Raw genomic sequence first — 20,003 nt, 5'->3', positions numbered from 1 at the left:
GGGGGGGTGTGGGGCGGGGGGGGGGGGGGTGTGTGAAAAGGCAGCCATGCAAGCATCTCAGAGTTTAGCAAATGTAAACGTTAAAACCGCAAGTGTTCCAGATCAGCGAGCAGACGCTCCGTGTACGCTAACTGACACGTGCGCCCGGCGTCCGCGGAAAGTCATCTGCCGCGCACGTTTTCCCAGTGTGGCCGCGGCGCTATTGATTTGCTAATGGGTGGGGGATGAGGTGCGGTGTAGTGTTGTTTGTCTTGTGTTTTTTTTTGTTTTTTTGTTTTTTTTGCTGTTTACAAGCCGGCCCGGTGGAGGAACCCTGGTGCAGGCCAGATGTTGAATTGAACTCAGACAGGGTACAAATGTAACCAAACAATTAGGGGTCTGTTTGGTTACATTTTGTGCCCCGTCAGAGTCGGAAGTGGATCAACTAAAACTGAGGATGTCTTTACTGTGTAACAGTGTGAGTGCATCACTTCCCACTGTGGTCACTGGTAGACAGTTAACCCATTCTGACCTGAGATCAGATTCTAAAAATGTCTTCTACATCCTGACAGTTTTCTGAAAAAGCTATGTTTCTATGTCAGTCGTTCTTCGATTTTTCTAAAATAGCAGACCTACAAGCTCGTAGCGCACCACTCGGTGGTGTGCTATGAGATTGTAGATCTGCTATTTTTCAATAGCTAAAGCATAACATGATGCTAACACCAAAAGGGGTTCCCGCCCAAAATGAGTTTTAAGGTGACAAACCCCGTTCTGCGCCATACCCCTCTCAGCACCGACCGACCGTGACGGAATGGCATAAAATGGCATATAAAAGCATAGATCTCTGCTAGCGTTTATGGAATTAACACATGGCAATGGGCATTTTTTCTTTGTCTGTAGGAGCCCGCCTAAAAGCCTCAGTTGTACTACTTGTGCCGGTGTTGTGCTCATGAAAATAGCAGATCTACAAGCTACGCAGCGCTTCACAAATACCACACGTGGCACCAGCGTGCAACCGAGTATAAGGCAGGCTTTAAGCGCCGGCGAAGTGCTGCTATACTCACAGCCTCTCCAGTTCCTTCATGTCATCAAAGGCTCCACGCTCAACCACCCCAATCTGGTTCTCCATCAACTGTCTGCAGAGAGAGAGAGAGGGAGAGAATGAGACAAAGACAAAGACAGACGGTGAGAGAGAGAGAGACGTTCAGAGGCTTCGCCATGTCTTCTGGAAGGGCTGTGTGTTTTAACACAAGTGTTGAGGCTGGGGGCTGTTTGTGTGGCCAGAGTCCTTGTAGCATGTGTACTCAAGGTGGCTGCAGGAGATTCAACACCTCGCACGCACACGCACGTACGCATGCACACACACACACACACACACACACAGGGCGCAGTGGTGTAGTGGTGGTCTGGGGCACGGTGTGGAATCTTGGCGAATGGGAAGCAGGGATGGCAGCCAGGAAAAGAGTTTCCTAAGGTGGCTGGGGGGGAGAGAGAGAGAGAGAGAGAGAGAGAGACGGGCCTGGGCTCTAGTGTGGTCGTCCGTTGGGTTTAGAAGGAAGGCGGTGGGGGAAGTCCAAAGGGTGGGCAGCAGGTCAGAGAGTCTGTGAGTCTGTGATGGAAGAGCGAGGCCAGCTCCAAGGCTTTACAACTGGCACAATCAAGGGAAATAAGGTTCTGTGTGTGTTCATGTGCGCGTGTGTGTCTACGTGTGTGTCTACGTGTGTGTGTGTGTGTGTGGGTGTGTGTGTGTCTGTGTGTGTGTGTCTGTGCGTGCATGCGTGTTTTGAACAGTACGCCTGGATCGAATCAACGCAGCGAGCTCCAAACTCGGGTGCAGCCGAATAACAACACATTCGTGAGTGCGTTTGTGCAAAGGACGAATGCGTGCCTGCGCGTGTGCACACACAACACACACACACAACACACACACACACGTCTTTTCCTTACCTGCGCTGCCAAAGCTAACGCACCGAAAATCCTTGGATTGGTTTTCTGAGGAGTGCTACAACAACACGAGGTCGAGAGGGAGAAGAGAGATCCTTTCCAAGGCTTTCTGAAGCAACAAGAGCGTTCCTTCATTACGTATACAACTGTTCTGTGTTGCAGGCGACCCCTCCGGGCCGCTGCGTAGCGAACGAGGTACCCGCGCCACGCTGCGACTCAGCGCTCTGTGCAACCCCCTCCTCGCCGTACGAATATAAATGCTAATCATTGTTCACGCTCCATAAATATAGAGAGAAGACTGCAATTCAAATCCGTCCGGCTGTCTGTCTCATGAATTTAGATGGGAGGTGAAATATAAGAGCGCTTGCCTCTTGAGTGGAGAGAGAACTTTTCCTGTGGCTTTTAATCTCTCCGGTAGGTCTTATTTCTTTCTCTCTCTCCCTCTCTGTCTCTCTCAACTTTTAAGTTTTCAACAGTTTTGGCGTGTCCTCTTTTCACTCTGGTCTGTCGGCGTGCGTTGTGTGAGAAACCAAGTCAAGTGGGCAGCGTTCAAGTGTAGAACGCGGTCAATGGCTTACAGTATAAACTCCATTGTTTTACGTCATGTATCATTTACTGACCTTTTGACCGATTTGCTAATCTCACACAAAAGGCAGAATAGACCAGACATACAGACAGACAGACAAACAGCCAGCCAGCCAGCCAGACATACAGACAGCCAGGCAGACGGAACGGTGATGATATAAATCAGCTGGCTTTCCTTTCTAGACTGACAGGTTTGCTCGTTGACTGTAAGGACACGCCTCCCTTCCCGTCGCGCCTTGCCCTAGGGGTCACCCGAGGGTCAACGGGGTCGAAAGTCAACCCCACTGTTAGTCTGTCTTCAGTGCCGCTGTTGACCTGCCGAGGGTCATAGCCTTCCCCGATATACACACTGGCAGACACGGTGTGTATGTGTGTGTGTGTGTGCGCGTGTGTGTGTGTTGACTGGAGAGTGGTGCAGGGAAGGGGAGTCAGTGGGGTTTTACAGTCTGAGGGAGGGGAGGAGGAGGAGGAGGTTCTGTCTTTAGCAACGCTGCAAGAAACTGTTTCTTCCCTACTTGGTGTCGGTGACAGCCTGGCAACGTGGAGACATGTAACCTCCACACAGCCAGAGGAGACATGTAACCTCCACACAGCCAGAGGAGGCATGTAACCTCCACACAGCCAGAGGAGGCATGTAACCTCCACACAGCCAGAGGAGACATGTAACCTCCACACAGCCAGAGGAGACATGTAACCTCCACACAGCCAGAGGAGACATGTAACCTCCACACAGCCAGGGGAGACATGTAACCTCCACACAGCCAGAGGAGACATGTAACCTCCACACAGCCAGAGGAGACATGTAACCTCCACACAGCCAGAGGAGACATGTAACCTCCACACAGCCAGAGGAGACATGTAACCTCCACACAGCCAGAGGAGACATGTAACCTCCACACAGCCAGAGGAGACATGTAACCTCCACACAGCCAGAGGAGGCATGTAACCACATGTAACCTCCACACAGCCAGAGGAGACATGTAACCTCCACACAGCCAGAGGAGACATGTAACCTCCACACAGCCAGAGGAGGCATGTAACCTCCACACAGCCAGAGGAGACATGTAACCTCCACACAGCCAGAGGAGGCATGTAACCTCCACACAGCCAGAGGAGACATGTAACCTCCACACAGCCAGAGGAGGCATGTAACCTCCACACAGCCAGAGGAGACATGTAACCTCCACACAGCCAGAGGAGGCATGTAACCTCCACACAGCCAGAGGAGACATGTAACCTCCACACAGCCAGAGGAGACATGTAACCTCCACACAGCCAGAGGAGACATGTAACCTCCACACAGCCAGAGGAGACATGTAACCTCCACACAGCCAGAGGAGGCGTAGTGTTGATTTCGTCGACTAAGGGCCGATTCATACTCCTATTTTACCGCTGTTTCGGCGCTGTAGTGCCGAAATGATTTTGGCTCGTCATTTTCAGTAGCACCGAAGAGCCGAGCTTAGGACGGTACCCGGCCCGCCCCCCCGAACCTCAAATGACATCACATTGTAGGCTTAACAGAGCCGAACCGACTTTTATTTGACTCTAGTATGAATCACGCCTAACACTGATGAAAAATGTTCGTCGACTAATACCTTTTTTCACTGACGAAAACTAAATAGAATCTCACGTTGTAAGCTTGTAGATCGGCTATTTTCAGCATGCAACCAAGTGTAAAATCAGGCATTATGACTTTATCTAGGCCCGCCACAATACATTTTAGTCGACTAAATCAATCAGGTAGTCTACAAAAATAAAATGTTATTAAAAAACTAAATCAATACTGATGGGCGGTGGTGGCTCAGGTAGGGCTGGGCGATATGACGATATATATCGTATTTTCGATAGAAAATGTCTATCACGAAAAAAAAGCTATATCGCTTATATCGCCGTTTCGCTTTACGGCAGTATTTTACGTCACAGCGCTTATATACGGCATGCCCAGCAGCCCACCGCGCGCACTGAAAACAGTGAGCCAACACCTTTCGGATGTCTTCTCTATTATATACTCTAAGGCCAACACGACCACAACACAAGCCGAGGTGGTGCTTGCACCTAAAAGAGGGGCAACGTCTTCCATTGTATGGATATGGAAGTGGTTTTGATTACATGAAGGGAGATGATGGCTGACGAGATTCAGAGCGGTGTAAGGGGCACGTTCGGAAATACCACACCGGAGCGAACTCATCTATCAGTTTGCATTGCACAGTGCGCCTAGTGCGCTATTTCCGAACGCGCCCTAAAGTAACCGGTCATTCACTGTTATAAATGCAGGTTTCATGTTGGGTCAAATTGATAAATTGCGTGAGCCACGCATGTTTTACACAGTTGAACAATAAGCTTGTCCGTCGTCGGGTGCACTGCAAACTTCTTCCAAGACGAAGACGTTCCTCTTACCTGTGCAGTCCTCCTGCTGCGTGCGTGTCTGTCTTGTTTTATTGTTCCAAATAAATTATTCCATTTGAAAAGTCCTTAATTCAGCAACAGCTTACAACAACAACACAAGACGCTGACTTTGTTGTGATCATCAAAAAAAAAGGAAAAGAAAAAGCCCCACTCGTCCCAGACTCCCATATACGATCGCGTTCTCTCTCACTCTCTCTCTCACTCTATCGCCTGTAGTCAATTAAACATCGTTAAGCTGCCCAACGTCTTTAACAAACTAAACTATAACTACAACAGAACATGTTGATTCCCTATACAGAGCTTAAATGAACTGAAACAACTGTAGTGACAAACTGTGACATGAGATATTTATTTTTTCCTTAAGCGAATTTAATGCAGACACAGGCCTGTAATTCTGTGTCTGAATGGCAACGTCTTATTTCTTTCTTTTTTCTTTTTAATTGTCATAATAATAATTATTATTAATAATACTAATAAAACTTTATTTGTATAGCACCTTTCATGACATGAAATGCAGCTCTCAAAGTGCTTTACAGAGCAATGGAGAAAAAAAGAAAAGCAAGGCAACGACATTAAAAAACAAGCAGTGATGCAATACAGTGAGGACATGAATAACAAAAAATAAAAGATCAATTAAAAGCAATGTTGTAGAAGTGGGTCTTGAGCTGTGCTTTAAAAATGTCTACAGAGGCTGAACAATTGAGTTCAGCCTCTAATTATTATTATATACATTTTATTTTGTAATATTTTTGTACTTGCTTTGGGCCTGTCTGTGCATGGGAAGGGCATCAGTATTATATTCATATAAGTAGAGTGGATAATGTGAATTTAATTGTTTTTTGAGTGGTGCAACCATTATAGACAGCTATGTGTGTCCCTGTCCCTGTATCCGAGCACGGAAATAGCATAACTATTGTCACCACCAAGTGTCACTGTTGTGCAGCCTAACACAGACAGAGGCCAGGGAGGAGAGCTTGTACAGTACAGTACAGTACAGTACAGTACAGTACAGTACAGTACAGTACAGTACAGTACAGTACAGTACAGTCCAAGTACAGTAAAGTACTCGACCTGAACAAAAATCAATTATTTTAGATAAAAAAATAGGTATCGTAAAAAATATGCTATATCGTGAGTATATCGTTATCGTGATAAAATAAATTCTATATCGTGATATGAGATTTTGTCATATCGCCCAGCCCTAGGCTCAGGGGTAGAGTGGCTGGATGCTAACCGCAAGGTTGCCAGTTCTAACCCGGGCTCCCCCAGAGTTAGTGTCGAAGTGTCCTTGAGCAAGACACTGAACCCCTAATTTCTCCTGATGTGCTGGTTGGTGCCTTGCATGGTTTCCGACGCCATCGGTGTATGAATGTGTGTGAATGGGTGAATGTATTATAATGTAGATATATATATATCTATGTAAAGCGCCTTGAAGGAGCTATATACTGTAAATGCACCATACAGAAAATACAGTATTGTTGAATTGATAAAAAATAGTTTTCAGTCATTAGCTACTGTATTGAAAATGACAATCATTTTAACCGCTTTAACCATATTTTATACAAAAATAGCAGATACCGTATATATACAAGGTCTTTTAGATCTGCAATATTGTTTTTTAAATAGTGAAAATCTGCAAATCTTTGAATATATATATTTTTTTCAGGCTTTACTTCTGGAGGTCCATCTGGCACAAAACAAATAGGGCCTACGGTACATATCATATTACATGTGTCAAATAGATATGAATTTAAGAGTATTTGAGAAGCATTGTATAGAGGAGTGGAGGTATAGAGGAGTGGAGGTATAGAGGAGTGGAGGTGTAGAGGAGTGGAGGTGTAGAGGAGTGGAGGTGTAGAGGAGTGGAGGTGTAGAGGAGTGGAGGTATAGAGGAGTGGAGGTATAGAGGAGTGGAGGTGTAGAGGAGTGGAGGTATAGAGGAGTGGAGGTATAGAGGAGTGGAGGTATAGAGGAGTGGAGGTGTAGAGGAGTGGAGGTGTAGAGGAGTGGAGGTATAGAGGAGTGGAGGTGTAGAGGAGTGGAGGTATAGAGGAGTGGAGGTATAGAGGAGTGGAGGTGTAGAGGAGTGGAGGTGTAGAGGAGTGGAGGTATAGAGGAGTGGAGGTATAGAGGAGTGGAGGTATAGAGGAGTGGAGGTATAGAGGAGTGGAGGTATAGAGGAGTGGAGGTGTAGAGGAGTGGAGGTGTAGAGGAGTGGAGGTATAGAGGAGTGGAGGTGTAGAGGAGTGGAGGTATAGAGGAGTGGAGGTGTAGAGGAGTGGAGGTGTAGAGGAGTGGAGGTATAGAGGAGTGGAGGTGTAGAGGAGTGGAGGTGTAGAGGAGTGGAGGTGTAGAGGAGTGGAGGTATAGAGGAGTGGAGGTATAGAGGAGTGGAGGTGTAGAGGAGTGGAGGTATAGAGGAGTGGAGGTATAGAGGAGTGGAGGTATAGAGGAGTGGAGGTGTAGAGGAGTGGAGGTGTAGAGGAGTGGAGGTATAGAGGAGTGGAGGTGTAGAGGAGTGGAGGTGTAGAGGAGTGGAGGTGTAGAGGAGTGGAGGTGTAGAGGAGTGGAGGTGTAGAGGAGTGGAGGTGTAGAGGAGTGGAGGTATAGAGGAGTGGAGGTATAGAGGAGTGGAGGTATAGAGGAGTGGAGGTATAGAGGAGTGGAGGTATAGAGGAGTGGAGGTGTAGAGGAGTGGAGGTATAGAGGAGTGGAGGTGTAGAGGAGTGGAGGTGTAGAGGAGTGGAGGTGTAGAGGAGTGGAGGTATAGAGGAGTGGAGGTATAGAGGAGTGGAGGTCTAGAGGAGTGGAGGTATAGAGGAGTGGAGGTGTAGAGGAGTGGAGGTGTAGAGGAGTGGAGGTGTAGAGGAGTGGAGGTGTAGAGGAGTGGAGGTATAGAGGAGTGGAGGTGTAGAGGAGTGGAGGTGTAGAGGAGTGGAGGTGTAGAGGAGTGGAGGTGTAGAGGAGTGGAGGTATAGAGGAGTGGAGGTATAGAGGAGTGGAGGTATAGAGGAGTGGAGGTGTAGAGGAGTGGAGGTGTAGAGGAGTGGAGGTATAGAGGAGTGGAGGTATAGAGGAGTGGAGGTGTAGAGGAGTGGAGGTATAGAGGAGTGGAGGTGTAGAGGAGTGGAGGTATAGAGGAGTGGAGGTGTAGAGGGGTGGAGGAGTAGAGGAGTGGAGGTGTAGAGGAGTGGAGGTGTAGAGGAGTGGAGGTGTAGAGGAGTGGAGGTGTAGAGGGGTGGAGGAGTAGAGGAGTGGAGGTGTAGAGGAGTGGAGGTGTAGAGGAGTGGAGGTGTAGAGGAGTGGAGGTGTAGAGGAGTGGAGGTGTAGAGGAGTGGAGGTATAGAGGAGTGGAGGTGTAGAGGAGTGGAGGTGTAGAGGAGTGGAGGTGTAGAGGAGTGGAGGTGTAGAGGAGTGGAGGTGTAGAGGAGTGGAGGTATAGAGGAGTGGAGGTGTAGAGGAGTGGAGGTATAGAGGAGTGGAGGTATAGAGGAGTGGAGGTGTAGAGGAGTGGAGGTGTAGAGGAGTGGAGGTATAGAGGAGTGGAGGTATAGAGGAGTGGAGGTGTAGAGGAGTGGAGGTATAGAGGAGTGGAGGTATAGAGGAGTGGAGGTGTAGAGGAGTGGAGGTATAGAGGAGTGGAGGTGTAGAGGAGTGGAGGTATAGAGGAGTGGAGGTATAGAGGAGTGGAGGTGTAGAGGAGTGGAGGTGTAGAGGAGTGGAGGTGTAGAGGAGTGGAGGTATAGAGGAGTGGAGGTGTAGAGGAGTGGAGGTGTAGAGGAGTGGAGGTGTAGAGGAGTGGAGGTATAGAGGAGTGGAGGTGTAGAGGAGTGGAGGTGTAGAGGAGTGGAGGTATAGAGGAGTGGAGGTATAGAGGAGTGGAGGTGTAGAGGAGTGGAGGTATAGAGGAGTGGAGGTATAGAGGAGTGGAGGTATAGAGGAGTGGAGGTGTAGAGGAGTGGAGGTGTAGAGGAGTGGAGGTATAGAGGAGTGGAGGTATAGAGGAGTGGAGGTATAGAGGAGTGGAGGTATAGAGGAGTGGAGGTATAGAGGAGTGGAGGTGTAGAGGAGTGGAGGTATAGAGGAGTGGAGGTATAGAGGAGTGGAGGTATAGAGGAGTGGAGGTGTAGAGGAGTGGAGGTGTAGAGGAGTGGAGGTGTAGAGGAGTGGAGGTGTAGAGGAGTGGAGGTGTAGAGGAGTGGAGGTGTAGAGGAGTGGAGGTGTAGAGGAGTGGAGGTGTAGAGGAGTGGAGGTGTAGAGGAGTGGAGGTGTAGAGGAGTGGAGGTGTAGAGGAGTGGAGGTGTAGAGGAGTGGAGGTGTAGAGGAGTGGAGGTGTAGAGGAGTGGAGGTGTAGAGGAGTGGAGGTATAGAGGAGTGGAGGTGTAGAGGAGTGGAGGTGTAGAGGAGTGGAGGTATAGAGGAGTGGAGGTGTAGAGGAGTGGAGGTGTAGAGGAGTGGAGGTGTAGAGGAGTGGAGGTGTAGAGGAGTGGAGGTGTAGAGGAGTGGAGGTATAGAGGGGTGGAGGTGTAGAGGAGTGGAGGTATAGAGGGGTGGAGGTGTAGAGGAGTGGAGGTATAGAGGAGTGGAGTTATAGAGGAGTGGAGGTGTAGAGGAGTGGAGGTGTAGAGGAGTGGAGGTGTAGAGGAGTGGAGGTGTAGAGGAGTGGAGGTGTAGAGGAGTGGAGGTATAGAGGAGTGGAGGTGTAGAGGAGTGGAGGTGTAGAGGAGTGGAGGTGTAGAGGAGTGGAGGTGTAGAGGAGTGGAGGTATAGAGGAGTGGAGGTGTAGAGGAGTGGAGGTGTAGAGGAGTGGAGGTGTAGAGGAGTGGAGGTGTAGAGGAGTGGAGGTGTAGAGGAGTGGAGGTGTAGAGGAGTGGAGGTATAGAGGAGTGGAGGTATAGAGGAGTGGAGGTGTAGAGGAGTGGAGGTGTAGAGGAGTGGAGGTGTAGAGGAGCGGAGGTATAGAGGAGTGGAGGTGTAGAGGAGTGGAGGTGTAGAGGAGTGGAGGTATAGAGGAGTGGAGGTATAGAGGAGTGGAGGTGTAGAGGAGTGGAGGTATAGAGGAGTGGAGGTATAGAGGAGTGCAGGTATAGAGGAGTGGAGGTATAGAGGAGTGGAGGTATAGAGGAGTGGAGGTATAGAGGGGTGGAGGTGTAGAGGAGTGGAGGTATAGAGGAGTGGAGGTGTAGAGGAGTGAAGGTGTAGAGGAGTGGAGGTGTAGAGGAGTGGAGGTATAGAGGAGTGGAGGTATAGAGGAGTGCAGGTATAGAGGAGTGGAGGTATAGAGGAGTGGAGGTATAGAGGAGTGGAGGTATAGAGGAGTGGAGGTGTAGAGGAGTGGAGGTATAGAGGAGTGGAGGTGTAGAGGAGTGGAGGTGTAGAGGAGTGGAGGTATAGAGGAGTGGAGGTGTAGAGGAGTGGAGGTATAGAGGAGTGGAGGTATAGAAGACTCTGGGGCGGTTGGGTGGAGGGAGAAAAACAAGGTTGAATTGAGGAAACAAGGGGAGGACAGGGCAGGACAGGGGGGTCCTGTAAGGGGCTGGCGTGGTGGGGAGGGGGCTGCGTCTAATGATATAACTCTAAAAGAGTCTGGGCTTAACTGGGCAGCAGGAATTTTGTTGGGCTCGCGTTACATCCAGAATGCATCCGTCCGTCTGTGTGCTGCTTCCTTCCCCTGTGCTTTTTAAAACCACTCGTACCCTAAAAGCAGCGACTAGACCAACGTCTGGTGTAAAACAGCAAGTCTACAAGCTCACAGCAACAATAACACGTCGTGATGTGAACCTTGTATAGATTCGCTACTTTCGCCAAAAATATTTAGTGTCGAGCAAAAACAGGAGGGGGTCTACCATAGAGCCCTGGGGGACTCCGGTGACGGTCGACTAAGTATAGGGTGTAAGTAGTTAAAAACCTACGGCACTATTCATGCGCCTGCTGCACTCCAACGCACGCACACGCACACGCACACACACACACACACGCACGCGTTTACAGACACTTTTAACACTGTCAGCCGAAGTCACAAGTGCTGTTTAATTTCACCCGCAGAGTAAGTGCTTCGGCTGTGTGTGTTAACTGTTGTTGAGGGCCTATTTAGAAGCGAGGCTTACGTCCATGGCCACTGTGTGCGTGCGTGTGTGTGCGTTAGTGCGTGCGTGAGATCATAAGAGCTACTACAGTAGACAGAGTTGTGAGGGATTGGAGTCCATTATGTCAGTGTGACTACAGTCTCTCAGCAGCTTTAATGTACTCTGAAGGGCGGCTCTTTAAAAATGGCATGGCCACTCCACCGTGTGCATGCTAATTTGAGCGTTTCCAGCAGGTTCTGCAAAAACACGCCGGGTCGCATGAGAGTATTTGCATAAACAGTGTGCACTACACTACAAGTGCGCGCGCGCACACACACACACACACACACACACACACACACACACACACACACACACACACACACACACACACACACACACACACACACACACACACACACACACACACACACACACACACACACACTATGCGGACAAACAGAGGAAGGCTCATAAACACAAAGGTGATTATACTTACAGAACACGGAGGTACTTGAGGCCGGCAAAGTCGCTCTTGGTGATCCGTGTGAGATTGTTCCCATTCAGCTCCCTGCAAACACACATGTAGGGAAATTAATAATTAATCTTGATCTCTCCCTTTGGGCCTGCCAAGGCCGGTGACTAACTGAGAAATCAGTGACTCAGAGACCACTTCTTGCAATTGATACCCGAGTCACGATTTTATGTTGCCACATTACAACCACATTACGAGCCGTGTAGGAGTATAAGTACAGGTGTGCGCAGCGCACACACGCGCACACACACACACACACACACACACACAAACCAAGCCATAAGCCGTAAGCCATAAGTCTATGAAATGCAGATGGCTGCGTCCGATGTTACATTTGCATGTTTGCCGTCTGCGCAGGATGGAGGACCTTGTCTCAAAAGGAGAAGTTTACCCAGAGCTCCAAACTCTACCGGGTCTGCTCATTATTTTTCTGTAAAGTTGCTTGTTGATTGCATCTATATATACCCCATTTCTAAATATTTTTTGTGCCAGGGACGCCCGTCCAAGATTTGTGTTGTTAAAAGTCGGGCTTGTTTACATAAAACTGGTATAACTTATTTATCTCGCAGAATCTGGCAACACCGCCGGGGCCCCCCAACAGAGAGCGAGCCCCCCCCCATTAAAATGGGATCCACATCCTGGCTGCCTGCTTGTCTTTCTATCCCAGCCTTCTTCCCTCTCACGCAGACACCCCACCCCTCCCACTCGCTCCCTGTCTCTCTCCCTGTCCCTCTCTGTCTCTGTCTCTCTGCTACCTCTCTCCACCATTGGCAGGGGGGGATTAACCAGGAGCCGGTTGGTGGTGGGTATTTGGGCTGGGCCACGGGGGCCACAAAGCTAAGTGCTGTGTGGATATAACGGGTTGGTGTGTGGGGCCTCCCCGCTGAGAGCTGGAGGCTCTCACACTGGACTGGGAGGCTGGGAGGAAAAGACTGGGGAACAATAGATAGAGGAAAAGGTTAGAGCTGGCCATTTGGAGTCTCTAAACTATGGCTACAACAGCCAGCCTCCCCCGGGAGGCTGAAAATGAACCTTTTCGCTGTTTATCCTTTTGACTGATGACTGATGAATGATGACAGTGATGATGATGATGATGATGATGATACAGTGGAATCTTTGAATGTATCCCCTCTCGGGAAGTTAAATCAACTATCTGCAGTAATGGAATGGATGCTGTCTACGCCGACATTGGTTAAATAGCAATATAAGTTTTTCTTTGGCACTATAAGTAATTCTTCCATGATTCCTGGGCTCGAAACCATACGCAATGTCTCTTAAAGGTTCTATACAGCACATTAATCAAATGGTGCTATATAGAGTCCTTGGAGGCGCTTTACACTAGGCCGAGGAACCAGTGGGAAACCTCCAAAGAACGATACAGGGGCTGAACTGGTTCTTTGTACGGCAGCAGCTGTGCTCAACCAACCCCAAATAACCACAGCAGAGCCACCATGTCTGTGGGCGTACAGAAGACCACAGTAACTGGGCCGACGACACCTTAAAGCAAGCAGGACCAATAATCAGCACAACCACCTCACCAACAGCTTCAGTATTTAGACATGTACGGTACTGGTACCACACTGCTGCTGTTGTGGCCGAAACACTTAAACCCCTGTACAGTAGGTTTACTTTTTTCACGTCTACACCCAAATCCATTTGCGAAAAATAGCCGATCAAAAAGCTCACAATTCACCGCATCGTGAGCTTATAGACCTGCCGTTTTTGGCTAATGTTCCCCACAGAATATGGACATAATCGGGTTGGAGTGATTAAACAAACACAAGCCGAGGGGACAAGCGTGTAGTAGGCCTTCGAAAAAGCATGATAAAACTGGCGCTGTACTTGTGTTTTGTCTATTTTATTAGTTTATTATTTTTTTCTTTGTTGTCGAACGTATAATGTCTGTGATTATATCGTGGTACTTGCTATTTCCTTTGTGTTTGTTATGTTTTAAAAAAATGGGTGATTCTACACAAATTGTATACTTGAACAAATGTGAACCTGTCAGAACCTCAATAACCTCAATTGGAAAAGAAATGAAGAGAAAAAGCATGATAAATCTCCAGACGGTGAACTGGCGGTACACTAGACATGCGTGTCTTCCAGCATTGTGTTCATTCATGAGAACATGTTTTGAATAACAGCACAATCGATCACGTCACATTTGATTAGGAGGTACTATTTGCAGCTGCCGCAGGCCGCAGTACGTCCTGACCATTTGTAAGCATTCCTTCCGATCTAGATTTCCGGAGAGCCGGAAGGGAGGCTCAAAGTTCTAGCTGTGGCCGATGCATTTTTCGGCAAGGGAAGCATGAACTCGTTACTGGGCACCATGTGGGGCGGACGCGTTACTGGGCACCATGTGGGGCGGACGCGGCCAAGAGTTCTAGAACGCCATGCGGAAGTGAAAAATAAAGACCAGTGCAAGCCAAGACATGACATGCACAAACGAAAACACACACACACACACACACACACACACACACTTCAGAAATTGAAACCAAAAAGTCAAAACCTATGCTTAAGGCATACCCCCCACCCCCTCTCTCTCTCTCTGAGTCAGTTCAGTCACTCTCTCCTTCTTTTGCTTAATGACCACTCCAGGGACTGTAGTGCTATGCAGTACACAAGAGAGTGGTCATTATAGACAGATGGTTGTGTGTGTGTGTGTGTGTGTGTGTGTGTGTGTGTGTGTGTGTGTGTGTATACACAGGTGCATGGACAGACCAACTGGCCACGGGAAATAAATAATGGAGTGAGCTTCATTAGCCCAAGGTCCAGTGCACTACACACATGTTCTGTTCATTACAGGTGCCTGCGAGAGCGCTCACACTCACACACACACACACACACACACACACACACACACACACACACACACACACACACACACACACACACACACACACACACACACACACACACACACACACACACACACACACACACACACACACACACACACACGCACGCACGCACGCACACACACGCACACACGCAACGCACACTTTTGGATTCCCAATGCATTGTCTTCAGGGTGGTCGTAACTGATGTTGCCCCAAGGAATTTTGGGACATAAAGAGAGCAATGGATGGAGAGACACTTGAAAGAGAGAGAGAGAAAGAGAGAGAAAGAGAGAGAGCGAGAGCGCGAGAGAGAGAGTGTGTGCGTGTGTGTGTGTGTGTGTGTGTTTGGGGGAATTTGGGCTTGAAATGACGCCCTTCAACCGTGGACCAGGACTTGACCACAGTCATAAACATGTTTTATGATGGAGAACAAAACATCATGTCTGTTCTCTCTTTATTGTTCTTGGCTCATCAACAAACGTTCACTCTCATCATGGCACGTTTTCACCACATAGGACCGGCTAAGTAGAGCTGGTAGAGGTTATTCTGATACTGCTTAAAATGCTGCTATCGGTATCGTTGAGTATATGCCAGTCTGTGCCAATCTGATACCACATCATTTATCATGATATTTCATTTACAGTCATATTTTGATTGCTTCAGTTGATGTTGCACGACTGTTTCATACGCATACTGTACTGTTTACATCATTATTTTGTTAACTATTTTATTAACTGGCTGACATTCATCATGATGATGAATGATGATAAGAGCGGCCCTCACTTCCAATCAAGTGTTGTTTTGAGAACCACCTAGTGGTTCTCAAACATTTTCATTTCAAGGACACCGATAACTAGTGAACTAGTGACTGATGGAATCCACAAATGGAATCCGTTTGTACACTAGTTAGTTAGAGATCTGTAAGGGTCCATTCGGAACCAAATATTACCTAAGAAAGAGGCAAACGTTTGTTTATCTGTGGAACCGAATCAAACAAAAGTAATGACTGAACTCCGCCAATTACAAGTGCTTGTCAGGGTGTGGGGTCCCCAGTTCAAATATGATTATCTTGAAAAAACACAAAAAGTTTGAATAGTGAGATTTCTGGTTTCTGACTGACAGCAACAACGTAAAAAAAGCACACTTCTCGAAAATTCGATGAATCAAGAAATCAATCGATGGAATGATCGCTAAGAAAATAATCTATACATCGCTATGACAAATATCTACCAGCGGACGAGGTACTACAGTCCAATGAGTCCATGCAGCACAAAACAAACATAGTCAAGTTGCAGTGGAAAATTGGCTTAATATTGAATTATTCATTCAACATCGGAAGCTATGGAAAAAGGTACGGAAGAATCCCATCAGTAGGATGGCAATTCTTCTAGGCTGAAGGTTTTACTCTTGCGGAGCCTTAGGTAGGGCTAAGCTTTTTATCAGAGGAGGAGATGAGGGACGCCTTGCAGCCTATACGTACAAACAGTTGGGGAACACAGACCACTGCTTTGATGGGTCTGACCCTACCTGAGAGAAGGCTACTGGGGCCTGTGGGGAGCCAGTGTCTCTGACCCTACCTGAGAGGAGACCACTGGGGCACGTGGGGAGCCAGTGTCTCTGACCCTACCTGAGAGGAGACCACTGGGGCCTGTGGGGAGCCAATAGGTGAATCCCAATTGGGAGTGTTCACCCTACAAGGTGCGGTACTAGGTAGGATAGGGTAGGGCACTGCACTGGCACTACCCTGTGGAGGTGGCATAGTGCACACGCAGAGGGCATGTCTGTGGATTGAGACAGCGTTCACTGGGCTGAGCTGGGCGGAGCCGAGTGGAGCTGGGCGGAGCCAAGCCGTGCCCAGCTTTCTCGACTGGCGGCCATTGCTGTTTACACGGACTGACTGCAGTGTTGTTAAAAGTAGTTAAAACTACCTTTTTAACCCACGGAATTTACTTTCAAGTAATTTTTGGGGAGTATTTAGTTGTTTAAACTTCATGTATGTGGTCAATTCATCATAAAAGGGCCTATTTAAAAATATCCCACAACGGCGTCGGAGAATTCAGAGAACCGTAGGTCTCGCTTTGGGGGCTGTCACCAGGGAGCTGTACCCGTTTTTACCTCTCCTTTGTCGGCGTGGGCCGGGGCGATTTCCCCCCGTTTCTCCTGCGGGGCGACGTGGTGCCCGTGTGTGATGCGGTTCGTTTCCAGTTGTTTTGTTTCCCCGGGTGTCGGGTGCAGTGTAAATAAAAGCTATTCTATAAAATATCTATTGTTATTACTACGTAGAATCTGATTTGGCTTGAGTCCTGACTCGTTGCAAAGAGTTTCTGAAAGGAAGGATATACCAAACTGCCAGTACACTTCATAATGATAAATGTTTTTACATTTGGACAGAATACAGACTATCGTCGCATCTGCTGTTTGATTTGTATTAGCAGGCACCGATCAATCACTGATCATATAGGCTAAGTTTATTGCTATAATGTCATTTAATATAGGTATACTTTTACATTTAAACAACCACATATAGGCCTATAGCCTATACCTACTGTAAAGTGAGTATAAACTGTTAATTCAACTGAGGGAAATTAATTAATCAGAATGATACTCTTAATCAGTTAATTACATTTGCATTTACATGAATGAAAAGGTTAAACCAGGCCAACTCTCAGCTCCAAATGGATAGGCTACATTTATCACAATATTATTTTACTGTGTAATCTAACACAAATCTTACAAATGCTGTCACTCAGTTATTTAATTTAGGCAGAAAATATATCACTGAATAGTGTATGCAATTAATGCATTCAAAAGAGCTGAATAAATGTTTTATGGACCCATAGTAGTGATTATTATTTAATAATAATAATAATAAAACTTTATTTGTATAGCACCTTTCATGACATGAAATGCAGCTCAAAGTGCTTTACAGAGCAATGGAGCATTAAAAGACAAGCAGTAATGCAATGCAATACAGTGAGGACATGAATAACAAAAAATAAAAGATAAATTAAAAGCAATGTTGTAGAAGTGGGTCTTGAGCTGTGCTTTAAAAATGTCTACAGAGGCTGCCTGACGAAGGTACAGTGGGAGCATGCCGTCGGCCCGTAGAAGCAAAAAGCTGCTTCCCCGTATTTTTTTGTTGCCATTTCTTTAGGCAAAGCGAGCAGGCCAGCAGTGGAAGACCTTAGGGGGGGGGGGGGGGGGGCGGTTTGGGACATATTTAGGCAGGCAGTCATGTAGGTAGGAAGGTGCGAGACCATTGAGAGCTTTATACACAAGTAAAATAATTTTAAAATCAATCCTAAAAACAACCGGAAGCCAGTGCAGTGAAGCCAAAACTGGAGTAATATGTTCTCTCATCTTAGTTCTAGTTAAAACTCTGGCTGCTGCATTTGACAAGTTGTAATCTGTCAGTTGTTTTCTTAGCCAGTCCTGAAAAAAGTGCATTGCAGTATAAATCAAGCCGAGAAAAAACAAAGGCGTGGATTAGCGTTTTTGCATCGTCCAAAGACAAATAGGCTCTGATTCGTGCAATATTTCTAAGGTGAAAAAAGGCAATCTTGGTAACATGATTAATGTGTTTGTGTGTGATTAATTTAAGTTGTTTTGCCATACCCATTTATTTTGCCATAAATCAGATAGCTTTAAGGTACGGCCATGACAGCAATGGTAGGAAAAAAGATATATAATATATTAATCATATTCGGTTTTCGGGGGGCCAACTGTTTCCTATATTCGGTATTCACTGCAGTTTCGGCCAATAATTTCCCTTTCGGTGCATCCCTAGTTGTATGACTGTATGTATGAGTATGTAAATAGTTCAATTGAACTTTGTAAATACAACATTTATTTATTGTTATTTTGTCTTCGGTATAAAAATGAATGAACATTGAACAAGGATACCGTATCTCAGACTCAATCATGTAATAAATAACGTCAATCAAGTAATTCCAGTAGAAAATTAACACAAATAAATACATAAAAAGTACATTCATTGCACATTGGGCCCTGGTGTTCCTGACCCTGCTCCAGACCCCAGTGCAGCTGTACCACTATGGTCTGGTATGGCCTCGGCTAGGCCTGGTGGTGCTGTAGGCCAGCAGTCCGGCTCCGCTCCAGAGACTTCCAGACATGGCAGTCTCACGTGATGGTGCTGCTGTAGGCCCGCCGCTGCAGGCCACCTCCTCACCCGTCTTTGGATACATGCACTCCTAAGGCAGTGGAGAATGAAGGTTTCAGAACCACTGGCTTAACAGGTTATTTGTATGGCAGTAGTGTTACAACTCAGAATTCCCTTATTGTTAAAAAAAAAAAAAGGCTTTTGTGCTTGGGTAATAATTATGTTCTGTTGTGGTCCAATGATGACTTTACAACAGGTTGCCATGTCAAACATTAGAACTTGAAGTCAATACACCACATTAACACAATACATAATTTAACACAGATGAAACCATAAGAAGGTTAAAGTATTAAGTGCATTATACTATACATGGAATAAAGCTAAATATAATCTCAATGTAATGATGTTTTAGGCAGACCAGCTGAAGAAATCATGGCATTTCTGAGACTGTTCATGTTTCTGGAATATGCTTCTAAACTTGTATTCTATTGCTAGTTTGATCACTTTCACCTTAAAATAACATGAATTAATAAATGACTGAAAATAGCCAATCTACAAGCTCACAAGTCACAACATGTCGCACTGCAACGTGTTGTGAGCTTGTATATCTTCTATTTTTGGTGTGGACTTTTCTAGTCCTCTATAGCAGTAGTTCTCAAACATTTGACTGAGTGTACCCCAAAATAACTTTCATTCACGGCACGTCTGAATTACAATTTGTGTCTTACACACACAGCCAGACAGACAGACACACAACGCATGTTTAGTTTAAGCACAACGTCGGTGGATATTTTTTTCTTTGCAAGGAATCGGGACTCGGGTTGAATCAGATTCGACCATAGACTCGACGTGGTAATAATAATAATAACAATAATATAGTGGCTGTTATTTGTGGTGCACTTAGTTGACATTTGGGGGGGTGGAACGGTTGGGGGCGAGTTGCATGTGGGCTGTGGGTGTCCACAGTGGATTCATGTCATGCATGTGGATCGTTTCGTTCCGTGGGAGGGACGGGGGGAATCGCTTCGGCCTGTGCCGACCGGGGAGAGCTGGTGGCGGGTTGCATCCCCTTTGCTTGCAGCCCCCGGGGCGAGACCTGTGGCTCTCTGGATTCTCCGACATCGTTGTGGGATATTTTTGAATGGGCTGTTTTGTGATTGATTGACCGCATGTATGAAGTTTAAACAACTGAATACTCCGCTAAAATAACTTTAAAGTAAGTAATTAAGTTATTTAACTTACTTCCGACATCTTTCTTTTCCTCTTGTTGCTGTCCTCTGCTCTGCTGCGGGCTGGTGGGGAAGGGGTAGAAATGCCGAGAGCCTGCGCAGTACGGCTGCGCCGTGGCGATGTACACTGCACCGAGAGGGTACATCCCCAGTGGCCTTTAGAAGCGAGCTCGGGCGGGGAAAAATAGTGCGTGGCCCAGTGCAGTATCAACAGGACACTTTTTGCGCTCTGTGGAATGGGATGCACTGCGGGCGCGGCGCTGTGACGTCATATACCACGAAATACGCACTTCT

At 47.0% G+C, this 20,003-nt stretch overlaps 1 protein-coding gene across 1 annotated transcript in view; it reads right to left on the bottom strand.

Annotated features, from left to right (window-relative positions):
* The window catches only part of slit1a (slit homolog 1a), a 179,951-nt gene that overhangs the window by 144,175 nt on the left and 15,773 nt on the right, over positions 1–20,003 (bottom strand). Inside the window, 2 exon segments of the mRNA XM_083775889.1 lie at positions 1,044–1,115; positions 11,479–11,550. Coding sequence (XP_083632015.1) covers positions 1,044–1,115; positions 11,479–11,550 — 144 coding nt within the window.

Source organism: Protomyctophum parallelum (assembly GCF_964188405.1).
Source record: "Protomyctophum parallelum genome assembly, chromosome: 10".
NCBI lineage: Eukaryota > Metazoa > Chordata > Actinopteri > Myctophiformes > Myctophidae > Protomyctophum > Protomyctophum parallelum.
The sequence above is the reverse complement of the archived record's forward strand: the minus strand, read 5'-3'. Positions and strand labels throughout refer to the sequence as shown.